This window comes from Cryptomeria japonica, unplaced genomic scaffold (assembly GCF_030272615.1).
Source record: "Cryptomeria japonica unplaced genomic scaffold, Sugi_1.0 HiC_scaffold_94, whole genome shotgun sequence".
Classification (NCBI taxonomy): domain Eukaryota; kingdom Viridiplantae; phylum Streptophyta; class Pinopsida; order Cupressales; family Cupressaceae; genus Cryptomeria; species Cryptomeria japonica.
The window spans coordinates 46242-58262 of NW_026728916.1; the positions used below are offsets into that span (position 1 = coordinate 46242).

The 12021-nt window shown below is 38.0% G+C and overlaps 1 protein-coding gene across 1 annotated transcript; it reads right to left on the reverse strand.

The window, feature by feature from the left end:
- Window positions 1–662: 662 nt before the first annotated feature.
- Window positions 663–2201, reverse strand: LOC131864810 (aspartic proteinase nepenthesin-2-like). The gene has a single exon (XM_059215277.1). It carries the CDS (start codon window positions 2199–2201, stop codon window positions 663–665), a length of 1539 nt encoding a protein of 512 aa, XP_059071260.1.
- Window positions 2202–12021: the final 9820 nt, after the last annotated feature.

The following is a 12021-nucleotide window of genomic DNA, read 5'->3' on the forward strand; positions in this document are numbered from 1 at the left end:
GTTTTCAAACTATATTTTTCAAAATGGCTGAAGGTTATAGTTGCTCCTACTATTCTAATGGTAGGGTGGAGGGGATTACGTTATGTATAAAATCTGGCATATCCAATTGAATATTTCAGACTTCATGAAATTTATGTTCCTATCCTCCGACCAATGTTAGTAGGAATAAAGGTGGTATCCCCTTTGGTTTCCGGATATAACCAAAAAAGATTCCCTATAAAATTGATTCCTTTTCGTTAAATGGAAAAATTTAAGGCTGCATGATTTTATGTTAAAAAATTATATAGCATGTAACATTTACTATAAGTTTGCCAAGTAGCCTATATGCAGCTCCTAAGCCTACCTTCAATGAAAGACCTATCTAACAAAATAACCGTATAGCACTGAAACTATGTACAAGAATTATCGATTTGATCTCAATCTCAAGCAAAAGTGCTTCTAGAGGAAGATTAGCCAAGACCGGCAATATACATAATTTACCATAGAGATTGAAAGGAGATAAAAAGAATTATTTAGAGAATCACGTAAGACAGTAGTTTAGAATAACTCCATTTTATTGTGCAAACAAGAGGGAGAAGCATACTCTCTTTATTGAAGTAAAAGCCAAAAAAATAAAAAAATTACATTGAAACGTTTGTAATTATTCGTGAATTTAATCTCTTTTATAGGGTTAATGAGAAAGCTACAAAATAAAGAAGTAGCACGGGTAACAAGACATGGGACCCTAAGATAGGAATGGGAGCTTTGGACTGTAGGTAGGAGGGATTGGGAGACATAGAGAGAGAACTGCAGCGGGTGGGAGTAAAGGACAGCCTCTGGTTAGCGTTGTCATACAGAATATGGTAATCTTGTTGCTGAAAACTTCCAAGGACGGCCGGTACACCTGCAACCGAAGCCTCATCCATATCTAACATTGCCAGACATAGTAAATTTCCTATTTTAGTCGGACCAGATTCCATATATTGAACGAAATTATGTTTACCTTCGACAACATAATCTGCACCAAGCATATGGAAAGTCATATTCAGATCAGGGACATAGTCATAGTAGGGTGATGAATAGCATACACTTAACCCATGTTTAGAATCGTTAGCTCTGGGTAGTCCTAGCACAGAATCCAAAACAGATGCCACTGCAGTGAAGGCAGCGTGCGGCAAAACTGTGAAGTGTATTCCAGAGTCAATGATGAATCCCCCGCTTCCATTCGCTTGAATATCAAACATTCCCCGTGAAATATTGAGAGACACGTTCCCCAGACTTATTCCTTCCACAGAGAGATAATAGTAGCTGTTGAGCTTGGGCAGGACTGTGTTGTTTATCACCATCGTCGACTGCACTCCTATGCCGTTAAACTCGGCTGCGCTACCGAACAGCAGAGGCGTGGAAAAGCTGTCAGTGTCCTGAAACGGGGATCCATTGTATTCGAAAGGTAAGCAATAGGAAAATTTGGATTCTCCAATCTGTGAGATAAGCGATAATTGTCCTCGGCCGAGCCCCAGAACGCCGTTGGCCTCCTCTAAGACATCTTCCTGAACGACATGGCTGCACCCAAACGCAATTCCGCCAAAGAAATGCGCCGCCCCGGTTGTATCCGCCATGGTGAATGTCTCGAATGACAATTCTTCCTGCGTGCTCCAGCTTTCGCTGTATATATGAGAATATTGACAGTCCGACGCACAAGTTGAATTGGCAAGGGCAGAGCAGAGGGAAGAAGAGCAAGGAACCCGCCTGTAAGTGGATGAATGTTCAGGGTAGAACGGAGGAGGATAATACCAGTTAGACCGATTGAACAGATCGCACTGAAGCCAAATCAGATCGCTTCCCGTGTCCACTTGTCCCTGGAAATTTTTTGGTGGGGTTCCGATGCCAATGTTCACTACATGTGTTTTGGGCAAGCGGATCACAGGTGCAACGGCACCACCCAATCGGGTTTGGGTCCTTCCTGATTGCACGGCTTTAATCGAGGCTTCCATTCTTTTGAGCCTGGCAATGGCGGAATTCCTTTCCAAATGGGAGACTCCGCGCGCTTCTTCTGCACAAAGCAAATTGAAAAAACAACATATGGTTATACTCACCACCACTAATGTCATCACCTTATTGTGTAATGTCATCACCTTATTGTGTGCCATTGAGCACCTATTCAATCCTGCTTTCAAAATTCCCTTAATTATTACTACAGACAGGTTTACTGGGGTCGTCATTTATAAGGATTAGTCTGTATGTTAATCAGATTGTTTAATAAATTGGGCGCCTGCTGGTTACTTAACCATTCTGTGTTTCATCTGTCCAACAGTAGGAGATGACGACAAGATTGATGAGGTTATAGATAACAAAAGGGAATCTTGTTATTCACGAAATAACGTGCCGTATTTTCTTGTTGTTGTATCGCAGGTGAAAATGGGAAGGCCCAGAACCAAGAGAGATGAAAACTTTTGTAATTTCCATTTTGGCGAAGCGAACTTGTTGGGTGGTCTTACTTTGGTAAGATTTATGGTGTGCAAGTACAAATGATAGCTGGTTTAAGTTCCAACCGTAAATCCTTTGGCCGTCTAGCGACAAGAACAAAGTAATGCTTAATAAATAAATTTCCCACTTGCATCATTGACAAATACATGTGCAGACTGTAAACTCTTTCCCCGAATCCCCTTTCCGTTCGTCGTCTTGTGGGAGATTCCCGTCAAAACAAAAATATAAAGCTGTCAAAAACCAAGAAAATAAAAAAAATGTCCAAACACAAGAATGGTCCCGCATAATTGTAGTGGCATAATGGTATTTGTAGAAGTCCTACAAATATTTTTTATCAAGGTAAAGTGGATTTTTTATAGGACCCAATTTTGAACAAAAAAAGGAGGATACAAATAGGTTAACTAGCAACAACAAAATAACAAAGGTGAATCAAAAGATCATTACAACTAATATATATATCAAAAAAATTGCAATGAAAATAGACTACTAGCCATATCTAGAGAAATAAATTAAAATCAGAGTTGGCACCCAAATTCATCCCAAAGGAGCTACCTCAAAGGGAGTAGCCTTTTAGGATTGGCATTTCTTCTTTCATCAAACAAATGTCTGAGAAGCCTTATTATTATGATCCAAAAATTTAGGAGTAGCAGAGGAATCGCCATTTGAATAAACTATAGAGACTCCGCCCAATTGTGAATTAGGTTTAAAAGGAGAGACTAAGTATCTAGGATAACTAAGCAAAGAGGAGAGTTATCAAAGCCACATGTGAATGATGTAGCAAAAGAGGAAATAACATTTAGGCAATCCTAGCCATTTGAACTAGCAGAGGAAGAAGGCACCAATTGAGTAGGACCATTTGAATCAAAATTTGGTTCACTAGAAAAAAAAAACCGAAATGGATTAGAAGAGAAATTTTTCACCAAGTAAGGGAAGGCCTTAGAAAAGAACCATGAGTACAAGTCAAGGTTGAATGGCTAGTAACAAAATAACATATATAATAAAAAGAAACACCCTCGTAATTAATCATCTAAGTTTAACAATATTTAAGCGCATAATATACAATGTCACCTTGTAAATCATTCAAGATATTCATATTAAAATAGATATGGGTAGAGGAAGAATGGGTGAAATTAGTAATATTTGAGTCTACCTTAAGGAACTAGCCTACAGTATTACCAACAACCTCATAAAAAATTATGTACTAAAACTATAGTGGAAGAAAGGGAAGTTTTATCCAAATAGAGGAAATATCATTAGACTACATTAACAAGTTGAAAGAGGCCATCCAAGGATGAAGAGAGGAAGTATAACCCCATTTTTAGTCCCCCACAACAAAGATAGCATTTTAGTCTCTTGGAAAGGGAAGACAAACAATAAAGAAAATATGGATAGAAGGGTTGATTTCCATTTTATCCTCTACCACAAAGGTCCATTGCTCAAAGATCAACTATTGCAAATCTAGGAACATCATCCAAAAATGGATAAACTTACAAATTAACATTAAACTCTCAAAAGAAGAGATATTGTTAACCATCTATTGACCAAGAACCACCATAGGAGTTGTGAAGGCACATAGAAGTTATTTCTAGGTGATTGTTGATCACTAAAATTGCTTTAAGGACTATAGCCTTATGGGAAACTCAGTGATGCGAGACTTGTTTTTTTTCATTAAGTGACCTCCGGGATTTTAGAAGTTGGCTCTTCATTCATTTAGTCCCATTCAAAAATTTGCATGCCCAGAACATTAATTAAGATATAACCAAAATTCCTTTTAACATAAAGCAATATACACCACACATCAACCAAATAACAAGTGCAAAAATAGTTTAATCGGCAGAGTATTAGGCATATAATTCTAAAGTTATATTAGAATTTCACATTCACATAAAACTATCAAATGCACAATGAATAATAACAATCATAAAGGCTACAAATATAATCTGATTATCTTGTCTTCAAAAATACAAAACAACACATTAAAGGCTAAATTCCTATAGAATATCAGTTTATCTTTTTAAAATAAGTTTTGAACCCTTGCCAAGCTAACCTCACTATTCTTATAAAACAAAATTCAACAACCCATAAGATGGGAAAACAAAAAAAAATACTACTAGCAACTCCTCCTCATTTGACGACATGCAAAAACCTACAAATGAAAACCATCCTTAGCTTCTAGTGAAACCACATTTTGTTGTTTTGTTATTTGGATCAAAAATATCTTTTGTCAGCTCATCTGCAACTAAAATGTGAAAAATTTTGTTCCGCCTCCATGGGAGACATGTGATAGTAGGAGGAAGAGAGGAGTGGGCCATGCAAACTACCAACCCAGGACCACCCAGGGAACTGCCATGTAACACGACATACTCCTCTGCAAACTGCGGGTCCCATTTACTTGGGGCAAAAATGAGCATCATAAATGAAATGCCATGTGTCAAGAGCACATGACTTAACTAAAATGAAAAAGAAAATGGTGGTAAGAATGAGTTTTGTGCCAATACATTATGGGCATGAGCCAAACTCTTCAAATTAGAGCATGTACAAAATAAAATACATAGTTTTTTGGTGACTTCTGGGGAAATCCTACCTGTAGGGTGCCGATACCCTAAATTTTTGGTTTCAAACAGATTCAAGTATAAGTAGGGAATAGTCGGTCAAGGACCTGCTGCAAAGGGACCCAATCATTCTCTGAGAGGTGCTCCCAAGATTCAAGGATTTGATAATTTTGATCAAGGTGAATAATCTCATGGAAAGGGAGATTGCCGAGCTCATTCTAAGTAACCTGAGAAAAGTATGGAGTCAAGTCAAAGGATGCAATAATTCTTCAACCTCTTTGGTAGTAGGGGTAATCCTTAGATTTTGGAGAAAAGTCTACTCTTGCCATTGTTTCTCAATCAAACTCACGATCTTCTCAATCTTCAAAACTAAACCATCAGGAGGAAGAGGGGAGGGTAAGCCAAGACTTACAAAATGTTCAAAATGCTCCTTAATATCTGACATCAAGGATTTGAGTGATCTTAAGGTGGACGCAACCTGAGCTACTATTTGGTGGTGATAGATGAAACTATTATCCTTTCTAACCAATTGCTTATAATCATTTACCCCCTTGGCCATCAATTCTTCCTCATAAGTGGTGTACAACCACTTGACTAGTTTTTGAGCATCAAGGACCTTAGTCATGGTATACTGCATGGACTCATCGATCAAAATTCTCACCTTAGCACATAGAGATTGCGCATTACCTAGAAACTTTAGGGCCGATTGCAAGACATGGAGAAATTGTTTAATTTTTTCCCAATGCAAGACATATAACTCCCAGATGAACAAGATGAAATTTGTCAAAGAAATAGGTGGAACATCGATGGTTTTTGACAAGAGATCAATTTCCTCTTCTTTTGCCTAGACTTTTGCATACAATTCTCTCACCTTTTTCCTGCAACAGATGCTTTATGTTCTAATGCTATGACCCTGGTGGCCTTGACTCACAATGTTTCTTATGTCCAGGCTAGTTCACTACATTATTTTTCTAGAATATGCTTTGAATCTCACAACTCATCATCTAATTGGGCCTACCTTGTCTACCATTCTTGTGCTGCCCATTCCTTTTCCTCTTTCTCCTTCGAGATGAGTGCCTACATTTGAGTCAAATCTTTGAAGAGTCTATTTTTATCCCGGATTGCATCTTGTGACTAGATCAAGATTTGAGCTATATTCGGGGAGTCCACCTGGAGTTGTAGGAACTCTTGTTCTTTATCATAGAACCTTTTACTCAATTCACTATTTGATACTTGCTTGACTTGCAGTTAATCTGTCACCACATTTAAAGCACTTTGAAACCTTTCCATTTCAATCCTCTCCTTTTGAACATCAACTTGATGGTGATATATCTTAGCATTCTTAGCCTTCTCCTCTACTTTGTAATGGTCAAGCGTGGTTTTAACATGATTCAATTTTGATATGAGATTTTCTACGTGCTTGCTCCCTTTGAAGGAAATCAAAAGACATAACCTTTTGTGTCTACTCCATCATCTTGACTTTACACTGTGTGCAAGCCTACTTCAAATCTATACCAATGACATGCAATGAATAGTTCATGGGATGCATTTCCTTTGTGGTTTGATGACATTAGGAACCATAGTTTCAAACATTATGTTTTTGGTCTCTTCATTGAAGTCCGTCTATATACTAGGCTGCAAGGGCTTTCAACAATATTTATCTATCCACTTTGCAACCCTTTGAACTTGATCCATTTTATAGGAGTTCATCTATTGTATAAAATATGAGGGAGACAAAATTTCCTGCCCTACAAAGGGAGTGCCATGAGGAAGAGTGAAGGGTACTGAGACAATAGGATCTCTTAGCCGCATTTGTATGGGCTAGGGAAGTGTAGCAAGAGAGAAAGGAAGGATACCAAACATAGCCCCAACAGGATGGGATGAGATAATACCAACACTTGAAGATGCAAGAGGTCTAGCGGAGTTGTAAATCCTAATATCCATGCGGTAGGAAAACATACTAGGGGATCTTCGTAGATAGGAAAACATACTGAATATTACTCAAGGCCCAAGAATCACATAGGGACATTGTGGGAATGCTAGTAGCTATAAGGCATGGCAAGGGTTGTGGCCTTGCTATAAAAACTATAACTCAGGCAGGGGAGAATACCATGGTGGTTGAGACTATAGAAATGGTGACACTGGGAGCGACTAGAGATTGAGAAGAAGGAAGAGGGGGAGCAAAGAGTACTTTAGCCAATGATCTTGCTTCTATTAATGAAACCTGAAATGCAACAGGTAATTAGGCTTGGGATCCCTCCAGAGGTTCTTCTAATATTTTCTTTTTCCTTGAAGGAGAGGAGCTCGCTCAAGTCTCACTAGTCCTTTTCATTGACAACTGGGAATGATGCCTTTGAGTGAGCTCAGTGGAAGCGAATGATACAACTGCTTGGCTTGTTGAACCCAACTCAATCTCCTTCCCTTTTCTAGGTCATTGTTGAGTATCTTTCAACAAGGTTGATTCTTGAGGGTCAGAGTCATTTCAAAAATATTCCTCGGCAAACTCTACATCTACATTTTGTTTATCCCACTCCTCAAAAATTTTATCCAAAGTGTAGTTTCCTATAGAAACTTGGGTCTATTGAACCTCCTTTTGGTACATCCAAAAAGATAAATTATTTCTTTGCGTCCATTTATCATCATCCATCCTCCTAAGAAAAGTGGTATAAATTAGTTTAGATGGATTTTCTCTTGTAGTTGGGTCATAAAAAATTAACCATGGTGTCCATTCTTTGATGGGAATAGCATTCAGGTCCACATATAATCGAGAATCATCTCTTGGAGGGTTAATCTAGGCTTTCCAGGATTCACATGGCTCATGCGCTATAGGATTCTTTCTCCTTGCTAAAAAGCCATTTTGGATCATAACTCCATGGGTCATCAATAACCACGAGACCCAATTTTATCAATTTTGAAGTGAGAACTCCCTCTGTGAGGAGTCTTTTTATCACAACAATAGGACCTATCATTTTACGGTTTTGGTTGATAGCGATGCCATTCTTGCCTATGCCTATAGCATTTTCAATCATAACTAATTGCCTAAAAATATCTAAGGCCAGTGTACGATCAGTTACATAAGTGGGAGGTGAAAAGGCTTGTCTATAACACCATGTACTCTGACAAAACAAAAATACTTACCTAGAAACTAGTCACAACGGGAGCTACATGTAAACATCCAACTAATTTTCTATAACAAAAAGCAAGAAATAGAAACCAAGACTTCGATCACCAAATCTTGCATGGTAGGTGTTAGGAAAGGGTCAATAAGAGAATATGCATCATGTGTGGGAGATAGTATGGGAGTCTATGTAGTCACATGCTTTCACCTATTGTGCTCATAAAAAATTGATAACTCAATATACTTGACTGAAAAACCCCCATTCTGATGCAAGAACATGTAAACCAAAAAAGAAGTGTACCTAAATTTGTAATGTGTCTTGAAGTTTATTAATTGCTTTTCTATTCCTTGGGCAATGTCCTCGAATAATTCATATAGGAAAGATTCCTTTTGCTTCTAGAGTTTGAAAAACACACCCATTTGGAAAGTATGGACATGTAGATTATTATCAAGGCCGCAGACATAGGCCAACATTGAGATGACCTCTTTTAGGTCATCTTACTTCAAATCATTGAATGCCAATGGGAATTTTGAAAGCTAAGTGAGACTCGTATCCAGTGCAATTCCGCAAAAATTAAAGTAGCCTTCCTTTTACATCAATAATTTTCTAATAATTCCCTACTAAAAATATCCATTATATTAGAAAGCAAAGGGATTCACAACATGTCTCGGGTGGCATCTACACTTATATAAATTCTCAATGAAGTGCCTTAAATAATAGGGGGTCGACACTAAAACATCATGAGCATGCCTCAAGGAATTCAAGGAAATGAGGGACCATTGGGATGACATATTATGAAAGACCACAATACCAAATCTTTACTACCATGTGTCTCAATTCTAATTTGTAAATGAGAATCCTAGTGGAAGCAGCCTCTTAAAGACCCTTATGTATTTTGAGATCAAGAACCTCTTCATATCTGTCTAAAACTAGAGAGGGGTTCTTGGTCATGTCTTTGGTCTTTGGGAATTTAATTAGCTAATTAGGTTTTGAAGGAATGAGGTAAGAAGCGTATGAGATATCCCAAACAACATCGACCCAAGTCTCAAGGTGTGAGGAACCCGACGTCTCAGCAGGAACATCCATCTCCATGAGCCAAAATTGTTCTATCTTCTGCTTTTCTTAGAAACTTTTTGGCACTAGAAAATAAATGTTTGGAGAATAAAATGTTGCATGATATCTTTAAAAAAAAAATTTCTCTAACAAGCTTCATGCCTCAATTTTTATGCTCAATAGCATGTTAATAATGGCCTTTGCCTCATACATGTACCACCTATGATTTTCATGTAGAACTAACTCTATAGGACATTATATTAACTTCCACGTCAAGTGTATTAAAAAGCCACTCTCTAGTTTATACCATCATTTCTTTTATTCAGACTGTTATCTCAGAACCTGCACCCCTTTCTCTATTGCAATTAAAATAGCCAGCGATGTTGATGCAAGTCAAAAGCTAGTGATGATCTACCTTAATCTTGAGAAGTACATACGATGAGATGCATGGTGCATGATCGCCCCTTGCACACTCTCCTAAAAATTGCACAACTCGATTATGATTTGGCTTCCTAATTTTCAATAGTTGTGAAATGACCCATACAATATCCTAACTTGTGCTCATTACTTCAACCTTGGCTTTTCTTTTATGGATTAAAGTCTCGTCATGTCTATAAATATGACCATGATGCATAGTCCTCGTTGTCTCAGAATTTGACTTAGTTTGTTGCATATTAGGAGCTTGGATACTCCCATTCAGCTAGTCTGTGTTGGGACTTAGGTGGTATTATAAGGGAACATTTATGTCTATCACTTTCAAAGCTTGAGTAGCCATAAAAACCTGATAGTCATTGCAACCATGAAATGGGTATTGGGAGAGGACTTTGTAGGCTCTCTAGATAGGTATAGGGTGAATACAGATATCACCTCTCACTTTGTTGCTTCTCTATTGGACATTGCATTGTCTAAACACCTTATTACCCTTATTACTGAGGTACTTTTCCCTATGATGTACTTGGGTGGGTTGGAAGAAGTAGTTGAGTATGCAGAGTTTTATGTGGGCATCATGTCAATGTCGAACTTGCGATGTTTTATCAACAACAATGAGGTGGTCCCATGGCTCCCATTTGTTTCTTGCTTTAAGACTATGATCTTGACACTACAGTGTGAATGGGTTTGGCGAGCTACTAGTTTCTCGTTGCAATTGAATCTCCTAGTTGACTTGGATGGGGTCACCTAGTAATTTTAATTTTGCGACTACATCTTCCCGAGGATCTTGACTTTGGAGGATCCTCCCATTCTTTAGGTAATCATGGATTTCTCAGATTCAAACTCGGAGTTCTTAAGGAGAGCAAATGATGACGAGGAAGATGACAATGGAGAGAAATTGTAGGCTCCTCCACTACAACACCTTCTTCTTACCGCTTTCTTTTCTTCTCTGCAACAATGCCTACTTTTTCATGTAACTATATAAAAACATAATACATAATATAATATGATATATGCTTTTATATATCTATGGATTTTCTCTTTTCAACAATGCTTGCTCCTCATGATTACTATTATTGGTTACATGCTTCATTTAGAAACTAAGGTCTCAACAAACTCTAGAGTTAGGACAAAAGGCCTCCAATGAAACAAAGAACATTATTTTATAATATTGACATAGAAATAAGCAATTAAGGCTTAATTGAATGGCTTAAGATGGATCACATTAATTGGGATCTCCAATAGTTCACCTTGCATGTTTTCTAGGGTGAAAGCATTAAATTCTTTGCACACAAAAAATATGGAGTGGACCTTCCCATAGGATATCAAACTTTGTGTTTTACCCTAGCTTAGCACCACATTCATTATATTTTAGGACACGATCTCCACAGTGAAAACCAGGGTCAGAACTCTTCTTGTTGAACCACTTTTTGATAATTTGTTGTCGATCTTGGAGAGATTCGAAAGCCTTTTCCTTTTTTTCTTGCAACTCTAAGAGTTACGCCAACCTTACCTCCGTGGGTTCATTCTCCTCTAGCTCTAGAGATTTAAGATGTGGCAAAGCTGGTATCCCTAGTGAGACTGGGAATTGTGCTTCTTTTCCATATACAAGCTCATATGGAGAAATTTTAAGCACCTACTTGGGGGTCACTCAATCTTCCCAGAGTGCATTCTTCAAGTGATGGTGCCATTCTCTCTTATATTCAGCTTTGATCCTTTTAATGAGTTGAATCAAGGTTTTGTTAGTTGATTCAACTAGACCATTCCCTTGCGAGTAGTAGTTCGAGGAAGTCTTTAGATAAATGCCATGGCTAAAGATGAACTGGGTAACCCTAGAACCCGTGAATGCTCTAGCATTGTCTGATTTTATAGTCTTTGGTGGGCCAAATCTCATAACCAGCTCCTCCAGGAAACCCAACATCTCAGCTTCTATTGCAATCTTCAATGAAAGTGCCTATTTCCAATAGGTGAAATAAACTATTGCAATAAGAATCTATTTACAGTGGATGGAGGACAACTAGTTGATCATTCTTATGAAATCCAACCCCCATAGAGAAAAAGGTTCATCTACTAATGCATGCTCAACTTACATAGATGCATTTTTACGTTTCCTAACGTAGAACTGGCATTCCTTGCATTTTCACATAAGAGAACATGCATCCTTGAATAGTGAAGGCCAGTAGTACAATCTGCATGGGCAATTTTAGTTACAATTGTCTGAGCTGAGAAGTGACCTCTCATAGGGCCGTTATGGAAATCGTGCAGAATCCTCTCAACTTGCTTCTTGTCTACAAAGCGGAGTAAAACTCCTTCGAAGTTTGTCTTGAGTAAGACTTCTTCTAGCAACTGATAACCATTATTTTGGAGCCTATAGAATCTTCTCTTTTCATGAGGAAGGTCTA

Bases quoted from the DNA above. Each gene is read 5' to 3' on its own strand.
- LOC131864810 (XM_059215277.1), bottom strand. From the start codon at position 2,201: ATGACGACCCCAGTAAACCTGTCTGTAGTAATAATTAAGGGAATTTTG.